The sequence below is a fragment of the Dermacentor albipictus genome, chromosome 1, assembly GCF_038994185.2.
Source record: "Dermacentor albipictus isolate Rhodes 1998 colony chromosome 1, USDA_Dalb.pri_finalv2, whole genome shotgun sequence".
In the NCBI taxonomy this organism is placed as follows: domain Eukaryota; kingdom Metazoa; phylum Arthropoda; class Arachnida; order Ixodida; family Ixodidae; genus Dermacentor; species Dermacentor albipictus.
In genome coordinates, this window is record NC_091821.1 from 244,304,697 (window position 1) to 244,321,614 (window position 16,918).

Consider the following 16,918-nt stretch of genomic DNA (forward strand, 5'->3'; position numbering starts at 1 on the left):
GATCCGCTGACCCCACCTGGAGAGAGGGTCGCTCCCGACTGGGGTGAGATGTGTCACGCGTTTTCGCCGGACGCCGTCGTGCGAGAACAGTCGCGTTTGTGTGAGCTCTCGGCCCCAGTGCCGATCCGTTCATGTCCTGTATGATAACCTGTATATAATGTATAAAGTCCCTTTTGTTATTCTCATCGACGCCAGGCTCGGAGTCTTCGCTACCAACGCTCTGTCACGAAACGGGTGACGAGCGCTACGGGACCACAAAGCCGTTATCGTGGTGCAGCGGTGCAAGTTCGTATCACTGGTGGCACCGGTTGGGATGTCGTAACAAACAGCATGGTACACAGGAGGTTTCTTCAAGCACCACATAGGGGATGGCGTTCTTGTTGCGGGTGAGTGCCTCAAAGACAAAGAGTGCCGGTTAGGTGCAATTGATCTGGAGAACGCTGCCCTGGGTCTTTTCTCAGGCAAGCGAGCGAGATGGTGGTCAGGGACTCTGGATATATGGCGAACATGCACTCGGAGTGCGTCGATGTCTATATAGGTCCTTATTGGGTGGTCTCTCGCGGTGGCAATTGTTGTCACGGTTGAAGCATTTCGAGATAGCCCCAAACATGTTCGAAGGGCTTGGCCTTGAATGCTCTGTAAGACATGGATGTTAGTTTTGTTAGCATTGGACAGCACTGGTGTGCTGTATCGCAAGTATCCTAGGAAGAGCGTCCTGTATAGTTGAAGCATAGATGCCACGGATGTGCCCCACGTTTTACCGGCAAGAAACCTTAGTATATGGGAGATAGAAATAAGCCTCTTCTTCAAGTATGTGATGTGGGGGCTCTATGAAAAGTCTCATGCATTAACTTCGTCGTTCGTTTGCCCGGTGTCTTCAGTGAAATAAACAAAGTATACCTTGTTTATATCTTGTGAAAATAAGGGGAATGTTATGGGTAATGTGTCGGCGAAGTGTAGAATATGTGGGTTAATTATACAGCCTTTGAAGCAAGTTACGCATCCAAGTGTTCCGCAACGTTATGGGCGTGCTTTAGGAATGGCGAATAATTTAGCCCATTGTTTCGAGGAACTGTAATTGTCACCAATATCAAATTTGGTGTAAGTGAGGGAAACGCCACCCGTCGTTTAGTGGCTTCGGCGTTGCGCTGCTAAGCACGAGGTCGCGGGATCAAATCCCGGCCGCGGCGGCATTCCAATGGGGGGCGAAATGCAAAGACGCCCGTGTACCGAGCATTGGGTGGACGCGTTAAGGCCAAAATTAATCCGGAGCCCTCCGCTACGCCGTACCTCGCAATCAGATCGTGGTTCTGGCACGTAAATTGAAAAGGGAAAGGTTATGGCCAACGAGCATGCGAACTCAAGAGGAAACTTTATAACTCGGACCCAACTCCGACGTGGCCTGTTCAAATACATGTAAAACGCAAAAACGTTTTTCGGAGATAACCCCAAGAGCGGTTTTAATTAAATTTGTTGCATTTGAGAGTGGAAGTTAAATTCTAGTGACTGTTGCAAGCGGAATTTCGATTTAGTGCCTAAATATTGTTACAAGAATTTTCAAAAATACGAAAGTTTGAAAAAAAATATAGAAGCATGAAGTTTACAAAAAATAATAGCTCCAGTACATCAAGAACAGATATCGCAGTTTTGTAAACGGCATCCATTAGATCATTGAAAGCGGAAAAATTCGATATGTCATTTTATATCTTAATTGAATTTGTTACGTTGTGTACAAGGGTTTTGCAAAAGCTGTATTTTTATATTATATTTCTTGAGATTCATATGTAGCGTATCAATTTTGTCCGCTTTAGATGTGCTATTAGATGCAAGTCGCAGAATTGTGCTATCGTTTTTTATTGCTGAGTTAGAGTTGTAAACTTGATAGTTTCGTATTCTGAATTTTTTTTATTTTCGCCAATTTTTAATGAAAAATTGACAAGCTAAATAAAAAATTCGCAACCACCAGTCTCTAGATTTTAAGTTTTTCTTTTAAATGCAACAAACTTCATCAACTTTGTTGCAGTGGTTGCCGAGAAAGACGAATTCTCCTTTTAATCTTTTTAGATAGGAGCACCGGAGCCAAAGCTTCCTCTTAAATAATGCACCCGAACTGAGTTCTTGGAACTCCAGCTCTGCTTACGCCGATTGCCACTTTGTTCTGGACTAAATGCAACTGCAGCCGGACCACTTCACCAAGGTACGGTCACATACTCAAAGAATGCAGGATATCTTAGCTAACGTCATCCAATTGAGCTACTAAGAAAGAGAGAGAGAGAGAGATAAACTTTTATTTTCTGAAACTGTAATCCGAGTCAAGATCCGGTTCACCCTAGGTGGGAGGGTTCCTTATTCCAGAAACCCTCTGGTTTGGCTGCCTCCTTGGCCCGGGCGACGAGACTGCGTTGGTCGTCCAGGTCGTCAGAGGAAAGTTTTGCCTTCCACGTTTCTGGGGTGGTATAAATGTGTGTTGTGGTGAGGAGGAGGAGTAGATTTTAATGAGATGAAATGAAGAGAGGTTGGTCTGGAGAGCGTGTCTGCTATACTCCTCACATGGGGTAATAAGTGAAAGTGGGAGATACAGGAATGGTAGGCGGCAGATGATTAGGATATGGTACATTGAGCTAGATGTTGTCCAATACGCGGAATAATCTTGTCCACACAAAACGTTATCGCGCAGACACTTTTGGCACTGGCTTCAGTTCTCATAGGCCCTGGAGACGACCGTGTAAGTCGGTATCACATAGAAACTTCAAAAGTGATCTTATGGTGCGTTGGACATGGTCAACTCTTTTGCACGTGCCTAAAATATTGATATGTGATCCATTTTCTCGGGAGCCGGGAGTGTGACAGACGACAGTCAGGGTCACGTTACCCTCCAGTCTTATGAAGGTATCGGCGAGTGTACGCCACACTGAGCCGTAATCGATGGATGAGTGTTGCCTGCAGCCTCTCCGCAACCGAAGTGGAAGCCGGAATCGCAAACCAGCGTCAAGTCTATGGAGGCGATCTTGCCGATGTTCGGGGTTGTACCATCGTCGCGCTATATATATTTTGATGGAGATATGAAGCAAGGCGTTGATGTTATACCGGGAAAAAGTAAGATTTATAATCTTCCCGTCAGTGTGTGCCTTTTTTGCCTCCGCGTCAGCCTGCTCATTTCCCGCTATTCCACAATGGCTCCATTGCGGCAAGACGATATGCCCGGATTGAGACGCCTCAGCAAGCAGAGTCATGATGTCGAAAACCAGGTGACTATATGCGGTTCTGTGTTTCATATAATTGCTTATGAGTTGCAGCGCCGGTTTTGAGCCACAAAACACTGTCCATTTCGTGAGGCTTTGTTGCAGTATGCAGCGGAGTGCTTCCCGAACGCCTGTCGACTGAGCTGCCGTTGACAACGTTCTGTGTCCTATCTTGAACCGTCGTGTAATCCCCATTCGAGGTACCGCGTAAGCTTCCGCGGAAGAGGTCTCTGTTACCGAACGATATGCAAGAACATGTTCGCCATATCCATACATGTAAGAAATGTAGGATAACGCGAAATGCTTGAGCACAGCAAGCGGCATTTTCGACTTCTTCGTTATTCCGGGGATGGAGAGTCTCACCATGGCTTTGCCACTGTCCACAGTGGAACTTCCGGTATGTCAAGCGGTGCGAATTTCGACTGCAGTAGATCTTGTTGCGTCAACACGGCTTCTGAGTAGGCGACGTCAGGTCGTATGCTTGTGACGTTTGTCAGTGGATGATTCCTGTGCCTATAGTCGGCAGCCTTAGATCTAGATGCACTCGCACTAGCTCATGTTGCAGATAAACTCGATCTGGGCAAGCGTGCGTCTGCAATAGTGTCCCATGTAGAAGAGCATCCTGGTAGTCCTAGGCAAATTCTTAGCGCGCGCCTGAGTACTTTCAAGTGCGCACGGCAGATGTACTAATCTGATTAAGTACAAGCACACTGTAGCGGAGGTATCCAACAAAAAGTGCCTGGTAGAGCTGCAGAAGAGATTATTTGGATGGCCTCCACGATTTTCCAGACATATGTCGAATGATTTGAGCAAAGCTGTCTACTTTGACAAGGTAAGTCACGGTCGATGGTGACTCCAAGAAACTTGTAGTGGGATAGCGAAGGTATAACCATCCGATCAATCATAACGGTGTAGCAGGCCATTGACTTCCCTGTAAATGTCATGGCTACGCTCTTTGTCAGTGAGAGCTGTAGTCCACGAATGTTTAAGTATGTCGGCGTTATTGACAGTTCACGCTGTAGCTTCGTTTGTACTTGCAAGTGCGTTAAGCTCGTGGACCATATGCAGATGTCACCTGAGTACACAGAGACCATGACTGTGCCTACGAGTTCTTTGATGAGTCCAACTAGAAAAAAAGTTTAAACTTTGGCTCAGGAGACCTCCTTGAGGCAACCGACGATAGACGGGATCGTTCCTTGTGTCACCGTCTAGAGTTGTCATAAATATCGTTTTCTCTTCGAGATAGCTGGCCATCCACTGATGCAGACGGCCACCAATGTCATATTCTTCAATGACATTTAAAACTGCATCATGTAAAACATTGTCAAATACACCCTTGATATCAAGAAAAACAGCAGCCGTCAATCGACGGCGGTGTGTGTGTACTCTTCAGCCTCTATGGGGCACGTTGTTTGGAGTCGTCTTGTGAGGTGGAGTCTGTGGATGTGACACGCAGTGGGAAATACTGGAAAGTGTTGCAGGGTGTCTGCGTGGCTGCATATGTGTACGAATATAGCGTAGGATAGAGTCTGTGCATGATTATTCCGTTTACATAGACGTTTTTCTGTAGGCGGCGGAGGATGACTCCTTCCTCTTAGCTTAGGTTCTTGTGTGGTGAAGGGTTCGTTCCTCTTCCGATCGCGAGTCGGTAGTTTTGCGGAAGCTACGAGTAATTTAGGGTGATGTCATCAACGTTGGTGGCCGGTCTGGTGTGGGATATGGCAGGAAAGCCCAACTGATATATGCATGCTTGATCACAGAGGCAGATCATCAATCCTAGCAATAGACATAAAGGACGCATTAGATGACGTGAGCCGCGAAGCCATCCTCCACGACATCGAAGATACAGGCTGCGGAGAGCGGATCTACAATTACATCAGCAGCTGTTTGACACACCGAACAGCAACAGCAGGCGTCTGCAACCCCGCAGTGATAATTTCGGCTACTCAAAAAAGAAACCCCACAAGGATAAGTTATTTCATCCCTGCTTTTCTACATCGCAATGATCATGCAAGCTACCAAAACCACGCCATCCCAAACTTACGTCATGCCCTTTACGCCGACGATACCACGCTCTGGACCAGAGCACCTACTACTGGCAACAAGAACGCAATGTACAAGAAGCCGTCGATGCTATCGAAACGTACCTCCGAGACAGCGGTCTCAATTCGCACCCGAAAAGTCGGAGTTTCTCGTCCTCATAGCACCGATACGAGGAAGACCATCCAACTATATCGAACCCGATCCTAGCGTCTTCAACGGAACCAAGATCCGTACAGTCGACTCCCTTCGCGCACTTCGAGTTCACATCCACAAGGACGGATCAGGGGCGGCCACTGTACCGCGTCTCCATCGCACAGTGCCACAAGTTATACGCACCTCGTCAAGAGAATCACAAACCAAGCTGGAAAAAAAAAAACACACACACAGAGATGAAAAAAACTGGCACAATATGCGGTTATATGAGTGTATAAGTAACACCTATAACTTAAAAAAAGGAATTTGTTTAAATAATCTTCTCTAACAAGCCAGCTAGGTAATTAGTACATAAAATTATACTGGTGACGGAAGCGGACTGGCGACCTAACGAGATATCGTACCTTTCGCCATCTTTTTTTATCGCCTTGGCTAACATTAGCTAGGATATTCTGTGTATCTTCGAGTATGACACTACCTTAATTGGGGAAGTGGTTCGGCTGCAGTTGTATTTAGTTCAGAATAGCGGCAGTCGACGTAAGCAGAGCGGTTGCTTTTGCTGATTTGTTTTACGCTGAACATTTACGATGGAAAGAAACAGTGAAATAAATAGCCGCAGTCGACGTAAGCAGAGCGGCTGATTTTGCTGATTTGTCTTACGCTGAACATTTACGATGCAAAGAAACAGTGAAATAAAGCAGGCAATTTCTGCTTTGATAACTTTATTTTCGAACCCGGCGTCGCATTCAAAAGCGCCGCCACGCAGTGCTGGCAGCTCTCCAGCGGGCTCCATTTCGCACATGGATTTCGCCTCTAACCGGTCCCCCTGGCGCGTCGACGCGATTGTTTTCCTTCTCTTTTGAAAGCGCTCTTGCCTCTCGTTCTTCCGTGCGAGGTTTATTTAGCCAAATAGCGTGCTTTTCACTTAACCGATATTTTACTGCCGAAGGTGTGTGGGAAAGTGATGAATTACAGCTAAAACCTGAAGGAGCTTTCACCGAACTACGTTGTGTTATTATTAGTGAAGCGGGCACGATCAACAGGCGAAGCCGGAGATAGGACGGATAAGCTGGGTGCTATGGCCACTCGATGGATGACTAATAAAATAAAGAAGCGCACACAATTTACAACACGCGTTTTTTTTTCGTTTGTTAATTTATGCTGACTTAACTTTTCGTATTGTCTTATGCGCCTGAAACAATTACAGAAGACATAAGATGTCTTTCAAAAGAAGGCGCATTTGAATGTATATACGTGTATTTAGCCTGTCTCCGGTGTAAGGCAGGCAGACAGCGGAAGCCAGCATCGATACACAGGGCTATCAACGCTCTAGGGCACTGCGGTAATGGCAGGCTCCTTTTGGATGCCGGCCAAGTAGGCACAAGTTTCACAAAATACGTGCGAAACACGGTGCTACGCGCCCTACAAATCGCCGTTACTGCCCCAACGCTCGCATTTTGCGCGCGATGCATCCGCTCAACAGCGCGAACAATTGAATAGCGAGTGGCTGAATTATGAGTGGCGAAATAAAATTTAAAAAACGAAAACATTTTTCCGAAAAAGAGTGTGCCCGACGGGGCATTTAAAATCGTGCCTATGAATTTTCTCAAGCTGTATCAGGCACCACAGTAACCAACACTACTGATAGGGACTATGTTATTGAGCGGAAGGCTTCTGTTGCGCATGCGCTGGGCGTCCGGCCGGCATCGTCATTGTTCGTTTTTTTTCTCATGTGAGTGCTTATGGCGGGAGAACCAAGGAAGCGCGAACCTTGAAGAATAAGTTGAGGATTCCATTTTTCGGTAAGAACATTTGCAAAATCTTGCAGTATATAACACGTATGTCAAGTGTGCTGCAGGACCTACGGGAATATTAATATTGTGCGTCCTTTTTCTGCAGGAAATTCAAACTTGACCGCGAAAACCGTTGCGCGCGCAACGGCCGCGCAAACCAGAGTAAGTGCTGTTTCGTTTGACTTAAACTATCATTACATAGCTCATTTTTAAGATTTGGCCTCATAAGTTAACGCTACGCATTCTTGGAGTCTGTATGTGTTCGTTTATTTGCGGTTGTAAGCAACGCTTGTGCTACGCCGGCCCATGTGGTAGCCTTCATGTGTGGTACCTTTTTTTTTTTTTGCGCTGTTGCTTTTCCTTGCTGAAACGCTACAGACGCAGTAACAGTAAAAAGTTGTCCGGGCCTTCGATGCTGTTGTTCCGTTTGATGGATATTGAAATTGAACTGTGTACGCACTGTGTTGTAACAATCTCACCCGAAAGGTAGCTGTGCGAACACGTTCAGATTTCCTTTGTCATAAGGTGAACTCAGGCGCTACAAGTTCTGAAGCAGGGACTCTATTCTTGGCTCATCATTTTCGGGGATGCTGTCACGTTTGCGTGATAACCATCACGACGCTTTGCTGAAGCGGAAGGCATCTTGTCCGTTGGCTTATCCCCGAGAGGGATCGATCGATAAAAGCGGCTCAAAAACCATCACGTGCCTATTTTCAGTGTCGTCTTACTGAATTTGACTGTCTAGAAAGAGCTATGCAAAATGGATGCACGCCGTTCGGTATTCAGACGCATGCAACATTTGCAACTGCAGGGACGGTTTGTTTGGCGAGAAACCAATACACGTATGGAATGGCGGCTCAAAGTGCGATTCCACACGTTGTTGGGTGTGCACGAAATGCTTTACTAAGTGCATGCAAAACGTCTGAACTGTATGCATCCCTTATGCCCTCGAAGAAAGGGCATGACCAGTTTATGAACATAATGTTGGAGTTTCTGCTTAACTCGTTAGTATCATTGCATCAATGTTGAAATTGGTGCGACAAATTTTTACGACTATTAAAGGAGCACCAATAAGACCTCAGAACAAGTGCAACATTTTTAAGTCCTATACTATAATCTGACAGAGCTAAGCGAAGTTACTAATCGAAACTGTGGCCATCACCTAATGCTATTAACAGAGCAAGACTCTGAGAAACTTGAAGATAATGGCTTGTAGATACTAGAGGGGAAAATGATGCAGTAGCCTTGTGCCGACATATTACAGGGTTTGTACACCTTGAAATCATTGAAGACCCTTAAATTTGAGGGGAAAAAGAAAGATCCCATGGTCCTTAAAACTCCTCAGAAATAATTGTGCTCCTTGAAAACTGGAATTGGGGTGCGATTTTTGCACCTTTTGAACCCTTATGAGGGCACCTTGCTGCGTATTGCGCTTGGTGCGGATCGAAGCCTCCGTTTATCACACCCATTTGCTGGCCAGAAGCCGCAGAGATTAGGAACAGGAATTGTGTTAGTTGCGCGTCAGTCTCGTTATCGGAGAAAGAAATGGTTTTGTCGCATTAGCCACCTGTGTCAATTGAAACTTGCTGGGTTGATTTGTTTGTCTTCCTTCTCCCTTCATTTTGTACGGTGATATATAAGATCTGCTTTTGTGCAATAAACACGCAGTTGTTAGTTAGCACTGTGTCCCGTCTGTTTCTTTCATCGTCTATGTGCTTCTGTGCTACTGTCTAAATAATATATTAGGGTTATTTTTTTACCTGCACTATCGCAGATGAGTGTAGTGTAGGGCAGAGACTATGATGTTTTGTGCTTCACTAGGCTTACTGGGTTGTAGCCAATCGGAGCGAACTGCGCGTCCTCCCCATTAACAGATGAAAAGCGCCTGACTGCACTTCACCTGACTTTGCATCCACTGGCTGCATATATACTCTTGCGTGATTACGTGCTTTCTGCAATAAATGAAACTGCGGCTAAATATATTGTGGTATGCTCTAACACTCTTATCACTGTGCTATGACACAGCACTGAGTCTTAAACAGCCTATCCGTATACACATGATCCCCGAGTAAGATAATTTATTTTCTTGGAAGATAAGTTCACCCTCCTATGTGAGGAATGTTTGTGCTAGCACTTCGCTGCTGTGCCCGCCGTGAATATTCGCGGTCGTTGCCATATATGTGTACTGACAATTGCAGACAAAATAGCATTGCATGTTTGTGTGTCGTCTGCTGCCTACACTCATTGAAACTGCATTGTAGAAAGTTTAGTTTCTATGCTACACTTGTGCCATAAAAGATGACTTTGTGTCGGTGGACAGAGCTACACTTTTTCTGCACCAAAAAGAAAATGTGACTTATTGCACTAGCTACACGTGTAGCCCTTGGAGGGAAAGAAATAGTTTTATTGGCATGCCGAGAGTGATGGTAGACTTCTAAATTAGTAATCTATCAGTCTAGTTGGGTTTTTTCTCTAGTGTCCTTTTCAAGCTTTCTTGTCACTTTTGGTGTCGTATGCTACATATGCAACTTTCACATGCTTGTTTTTGGTACTTAATGAGATTTGCAACAGTAGCAAGTGAAGTCACTCTTAGTGATGTGGCAAGTAAACTGCTCTCATAACTTGAATAATTGTATCCGAGTTGTGTGTGACACAGGAAAGTTATGCTGTGTAAAGCATGCTATGTTTCTGAAATATAGTGTGCTTACTTTTTCAGGATGGTTTGGTATCCGAAGATTTTTGCCATTAAAAAGAAAGGGACAACGGGCACGGAGCTCCCGTTTCCATCGGGGCGTTGCTCAATCGGCGGGTAGGTGTTAACCTTTGGACTTTACATGTTTAGGTGGTGGGGGTGTTGAAGCTTCCATGTCAATCGGGGTTTCCACATTGTACCCTCAAAGAACTGAACGGGTCTTATCCTCACCTGCAATCAAATGCTTACTGGCTGCTTTGCTGCTGTGCAGAGAGAATTATTGACGAATGCTCAAAATCTTAGAAGAGGCTTATAATTCTTTTGCTTTCACAAGTCCTGCACAAAAAGTAGCGACATAATGGACTTGTCACATGAATGTTGCATTAGTCATTTTCTGGAGTGCTGACAGAAATATCCAAAATCACTTTTAATTGTTCGATCTTGAAAGTGTGAAGGGCATAAGAAATCCATGTGTGTCTTCGCAATTTGGCTCTGTTTTAGTGCATCAATTTGTATGTATCAACAGATTTTGTGAGAAACAGTTTGGGCTCTTCGGAGTCACTAGTGGCAGAGGCAATAAGGTTACCTAATTTGGCAACATGCTGTTTTATTTTTTTTAAAGTACCAAAATCCAACCGGTTTTATGGAACATGTACTGTTTTGATATTTTAATGAAATCTTTCTTGAACTTCACATTTTGCTAGTTCTGGGAAAACGTGGAGTGTAGCACTAATGCACTTTTGCACTACATTTTGCATACATATTTATAAGAAGTTGCAGTGGCCACAGGAAATTAAGATGGGTATGGTCTGTGTTCTGGCTGGCTTTCTCAAGATTGCATTTAAATTTATTCAGAACCTCGTAATTATTAGTTAAGCTGGTAATGAGGTACTTAATCTGTTCATGCATTGTTGAATTGAGTTGTGGATCTGAGGCACTGTTTAATAATTCTCTTACATATTTTGTGACACATTCAGCATAGTGATTTACTTACATGCATGCACATGGACTTGTGAACTGATGTCATTTAAAGAGAAAAAAGGAGAAATATGTAAGCACACACGCCTTAAGGCTAAAGCTAAAAAATGGAGGTTTAAAAACATTATTGCCACATGGAAGAAAGTAATGCGTCTGCTTACCTTTCATTAGATGACATTGTGTTAGTCGTATGTCAATGACTGTGGATTTTACAGAGAGATAGTTGCATTCATGTTTGTTTGTTAATATGCCAGACATAGGAAAAAAAAAGAAAGATAAATTCTTTCAGACCCAAAGTAAATGACACAGGAACATCTGGCTAGCTGTGTTACAGTGGAAGCAGGAAGCGTTGCTATGCCAAATTCTAGACCGATTATAGCAGGGTATCTGTTTTGCTCCATACTTGACAGGAAGTCACTAGTGTAGTTCTAGGGTAGGGTTCATACTCAGTGGAAATATCAAGACACAATATAAGTGGCATTATTTTGATCATTTTGGTAGTGCAGTTTCATTGTCTGCTGCCTGCTTATGTAACAAAGTTGCCTGAAATGGCAACTGTTTTCTTAGAGCTTGCATTTCACAGAAAATATGTACCTTGAACCTTGTTTTTTGGCTGTCTGGGGATGCTGTGCACTTGAAAGAGTACTGATGCAATTCTTTTAAAGTCAATTTTGCAGCTGCATATCAGAATTTTCAGTAGTCTTGCTCTTCGAAAATTTTCCAGCAGAATCCATCTTGGATGACTCTCGATGGTTAATCTGATTAGCATTGAACAGGGTGTGCACAGGTCCTTGGCACCCTTGAAAAACCATTGGATTTCTTGAGTTATAAAGTGTGAGATCGATCATGTGACCCACTTTCCATTGGCGATAAGCGTGAACCTGGCAAGCTTCCCATTTTAGAAACAGTGGTACTGTATAAAAAGTTAAAGCCGTGGCGATGGAAACAACACATTCCGGTTCGTGTGATGACTTGTGTGGAATTGTAAGACCGTGCACTGTGAGAGAAACCCTGGCACTTGGTGCTGGTTCCCCTCTCCTGTTTATGCTGCTTTTTTTGCGCCTCATTATGAACCTAAACTTATGAACTTAAAGCAATTAAGGCTGTAATTTACAATATAATTTTTGTACACCTACTGCAATAAAGCTGACATTGTTACAGTTAAAATTTCTACATGGGACGGCATTTTGCACCCTTGAAATACCTCTGGCAAATCCTTGAAAGTCCTTGAATACCCTTGAATTTTTGTCTCTGAAATCTGTACAAACTCTGGTTGAAGCAATGTGGTGACACAATGTATTTCCACCACTGAAACGCGTCATGAATGAGGCGTATACTACAGTGGGACTCTTCTCTCAAGCTTCCACTGGGCACGCTGTGGCACCTAGTGTCGCCATCATGAGCTCCTTGGTGTGGCCTCCGAGACTGCACTGGTGGTGCGCCGGTGTGTATGAGCTGTGTACTGTAGCTGAACTCTTTTGTGCTTCCCTATGGATGCACTGAGCCATTTGGCAGCGCCGCCGTGAAGTCCACATGTGGCATCTGAAATGTTTTGCGCACTGGTGCGTGCAAATGCTGAAAAATGCATCGTGTAAGAGGTGTGTACGACAGCCAGCCTCCCCTCCCACGCTTCCCTCTGGACATGCTGCACCATCTGGCGGTGCTGCCGAGGAGTTCAGGTGTGGTGTCCTTGATGCGGAGCACACCAGTGCGTGTGAATGGGAAGATTTGTTCCCTTACTAGGTGCATACCCAGTGAATAAGTTGGTGTGAAGGAAGCTCATTGAAGAGTGGCACGTACCATGTGAAATTGTGGCGCAGCTCGCTGAAGTGTTGGCATGAAAGAGGTTCATTGAAGGGAGGCACATACCAAGTGTATTCGTGGTGCAGCTCACTGAAGTGTCGAGCTGCTGTACTTAATGAATCCAATGCGACATGGGTTCGATTCTGCCCAGCAGAGGAGAAATTTTAAAGCTTTTCTTTTTGATTGAAGAGGTAGAGGAAAACGTTTAGATACCCAATGGTCGCTGAGCAAAAATTTATGAAGTAGCCCAAGAATGCAAATCGTGTTCTGTTTGCTGTAGTGGATCCCTGCTGGAATTTTCTTTAGGATGAACGTCAAGCATGTTACACAAGAGTTTAAAAGGTACCAAATGCTTGAATTTTTACTTCTGTAGCCATAACAATGGCATTTCGTATTTGTTCTTTCTCAGACGAACCTATGTCCCAGAAAAGGGAACTTAAAACTGAAGTACAGGAGTGTGATGAACTGCACTGGTTGGTGCATGTTGAAGGGAATTGAACTGCGCAAAGGAGGGTGCACAGTGTAAACGACAGACACAGCGCTGACTAATAACCAATCTTTATTGCCCATTAAACACAAATAAAAAGACAAACTTTGCAGATAATATAAAAATACCAATTCATCATCACCCACTGCTGCCGGCGGGCGATCACTCATTTTATAAGTAGCATATTTAATTGCACTGTACAGATGCAAAATGCACACTAACACTTGAATTGCTGTGTTGGTATATGTGAAAAGCTTTTGTAATCACATGGGCACATTTCTGAATTGAAATTTTCTGCTAAATGACTGGCAACTGAGCTTTTAAGTGAGTTCTGTAAATGCTCCTTTTTCCTGTTACATCGGGCAAACAGGTCAATGTATTATTAATTGTTTACGGAGCGTACAGAGAGGATGCTACAGGGAGCAACATGCCCATTCAGATTAGTGAACTTTCCACATATACCAACACAGTGATTCATTTGTTGGTGTCCCTTCTATATCTCTACATTGCAGTGAAATGCGATACTTGTTGAATGTGTGATAGCCTGCCAACAGCAGTGGGTTGTGATGAATTTGTGTTTCTATGTTTTCTGTGCAGATTCTCTCCTACCATCATCAGCCAATTTTTGTGTCCACTGCAACAAGAAGGCCCCTTCGAGTTACCTCCAATTAAATCTCCAATTACCCCTGTTTTGCGCTAGCTTATTGCAATTTATGCCTGTAAATTTAATTTCATCACACCACCGGTTATTTGTCCTATGCATTGCATGACCTTCCCAGGTCCATTTTTTACCTTTTAGCCATGTTTACTCTCTGATCCACTCCGCTCTCTTCCAGTCTCTTAACGTTATGCCTAACATTTCTCGTTCTGTTGCTCATTGCTAGTTCTTTGTTAACCCTACAAGCTTCTGCCCCATAGTTTAGTACCTGTAGAATGCTCCCGGTGATGATTTGGTATTGTCTGGTGTATGCACTTCAACCGATTTTTATTCCTCTGCAAATTTTCTTCTCAGGATCAGGGTCCCCTGTCTCACAGTCTGTACCATATATCGCAGTTAAAAAGTTATTTATTTGTATATTTGTTTATATTTTATATTAGTTGCAGTTATATATTGTTTTGCCTGAATGTTTTGCCAGAGTACCTAATGGTGGCTTCTATAGGTACTTGAGAATATAAAGTTATTTAAGAAGTTATAGTAACGAGTAGTCATGTCACATCTGAGCTTTGCAGTTTATCATGTGCTCCCTTGGGCTTGTCACTTGTTTCTGCTTGTAAAAAATAATGTACTTGTTTGCAGTGTAGCTATGTGGTGGGCTGTGAAAATGTGATCAGTGTGTTTTATGTCAAAGTGTGTCTTATGAGCTAGATTCAATTCTTTTTTAGGGACCCCTCCTGTGATGTACAGATACGGAGCGCGGGATCAGCACACTGCCTCCTTCTCATTGACGCAAACAAGCAGGTAAATATACAAACTTCTCTTGACTGATGAGTTGTGATTGTTTGAAATAATTGCCAGCATAGCTGTTACACTTGTGCTGATAAGTTGCCCAGTACTGTGCAAAGTTTTTTTTTGTGTGTGTATGTGTTTTTATCTATTTTGTATTTTGCATAATGTTAGCATTTCATGTAGTGCAGCAAAAAATGCTTTGGCATGAGCCAACGATGATTTTCTCACTTAGACCTCCAGTTTTTTGTATCGTTATGTCTTTGTCAAGTTGTCCATGTCCAAATTCATTTCCAGCATTAAATTTGAATCTTACACACCTTGAGTTTGGTGATTGCTAGTAACCTCATAGGCAGTTGTTTTGTTTGACTCTCCATTATGGCTCAGTGGCTATGACATTCCGCTGTAGAGCATGAGGTTGTGAGTTCAATTGTCGGCTGTGGCAGCTGTATTTTGATAGGCAAAATCCATATGAACTTGTAAATACTAGTCACTATGGGGCGCTTTGAACAAATTTACATGGTTAATTCAGTGCGCCGCGCTTACGTCCAAAATGCTTAGAGGTAGAGACTGGCAAAATAGAAATTATTCAGCCTCACTGAAAAAATTTACCTAGCTTAGGGCCAATTCAGACTCATTAGACCTAGCTAGGCTCACCCAGACACGCGGTGTCATGGTTGAGATGGAGCAGTATGGGGATGGCCATAGAGGAAGGAAAGTGTAGGAGAGGCCCCAGCCAGCACGAGTTGGAGAAAGTGTGGCAAAAGTTGCATGCCATTTTTTGCAAAGGAATACTGGGACTGGCACCTCAAACGTCAAGGTTGCCGTAGCAACCGCACTCCTGAAGCTCTTGCAGCTGCTCTAGGCCTCTGAAAAGTGAGATAAGTTTTTTCTGGTCCGTGTCTTTCTTGTAATGCATTCTGTTTGCAAGACATGCTGACTTTGGAGCATGGTGTGTAAGTTTGAAAGTTGTGTTTTGGGTCTGTGAGTGTGAGTGTTAGCAACAGACATACTCAAGTAATCACGGTGCAGGTCTTCGTCGTCTTCAACGTGCCATGGAAAAGCATAGGAGTGTGTCTGCTTTACTGAACCTGTTACAGACGTTTCGTAGGCTTTGACCTGGTGCGCGTCGGCAGCACACACTTCCAGCGGCTCATAGCAATGCAAGTTCAAAGCTCGTGCCTACCTGCTTCGGCGAGCTGATTGGAGGCACAAAGGGAGATGGCACACCAACATGGGTGCATTTCCGGCTTCAAAAACACGACGTCAGGGCCACTCCTATATTGTTTCTTTCCTCCATAGGGATGGCGCACGCTGTCAATGTAAAAGTTGCATACCATATTGTTTCAGTAGTATTTATTCCCTGTGTTAGCACTGAATTGCCTACACAACCTTACACTTTACATAGACAGCATTCGATAAATGGTCACAGACCCTTTCTTTTACGTAATCCTCACTCAGGCATACTCGTTCCATTTGAGTTTAATTATGTATAAGTAGTACTACTCAGCCTTGCATACTGTCTTGTAGACTCAAAAACATTAGCAAATGCATGTGATTAAGATTTATTTGAGCTTGCTCAAACTTGCACATGCTACAATTCGTGGGGAATCCTTCAGAGTAATGTCTGCTTCAACACTCGTCAACTCTGAGAGACTTGTCCCTATGCGGATGCACCTCAACTCACAATGACTTTTGCCAACCTCTTTTCGGTGGCACTATTACTTTCAAACAAGGAGCTGCAACTGTGATCTTTCCTGTCATGTGGCTACTACAACTTGTGCGGTTGCATGGCATCTACTTTCATGTATTAACATGAAAATGGTATAGCTCATGATGCCAAGGTATACATTCCGTGCCCTGCTCCTGATTGCGCAGAATTGCTAGAGTTCGATATGGTGCCTCAATGTGTGTGTGCCGCCGTGCACTGACAGAGGGCGGGTGCTCACATTGAGGCACCCTTGAGTTCGAGACAGAGGGGAGCTGCGTCAAAGAAGGATGTCCGAGTGTGCATGTGCGCCCCGGTGTTGATGCAGCCCTAGCGTGGTGTGATAACTTAAGATTCATAATGGCAGCCTGCCATGGTGTCTCAAGACAGCCGTCTACGCTGAAGAGAGTAAATGCAAGTGCTCAGGCTGTGCACGCTCTACGGGCCGATAAGAGTGCCGATGCGCATGAAGCTCATGAGGCCTGTCTTGCCCAAATGCTTGGAGGCCCTAGAATAGAACAGTTGCCCAACACAGATGCATGGCTGCCATTACTCTTGAAGATGTAATGAGTTTC

The 16,918-nt window shown here is 44.2% G+C and overlaps 1 protein-coding gene across 2 annotated transcripts in view; it reads left to right on the forward strand.

Moving 5' to 3' along the window:
- The first annotated feature begins 7,092 nt into the window (after positions 1-7,092).
- Positions 7,093-16,918, forward strand: part of LOC135907915 (streptococcal hemagglutinin-like) — a 43,727-nt gene continuing 33,901 nt past the window's right edge. For both annotated transcript variants that reach the window (XM_065439693.1, XM_065439694.1), the window contains exons 1-4: positions 7,093-7,240; positions 7,338-7,393; positions 9,948-10,040; positions 14,575-14,650. In XM_065439693.1, the coding sequence (XP_065295765.1) occupies positions 9,949-10,040; positions 14,575-14,650 (168 nt within the window). In that variant the 5' untranslated portion in view covers positions 7,093-7,240; positions 7,338-7,393; position 9,948. The remainder of the gene's footprint in view (positions 7,241-7,337; positions 7,394-9,947; positions 10,041-14,574; positions 14,651-16,918) is intronic.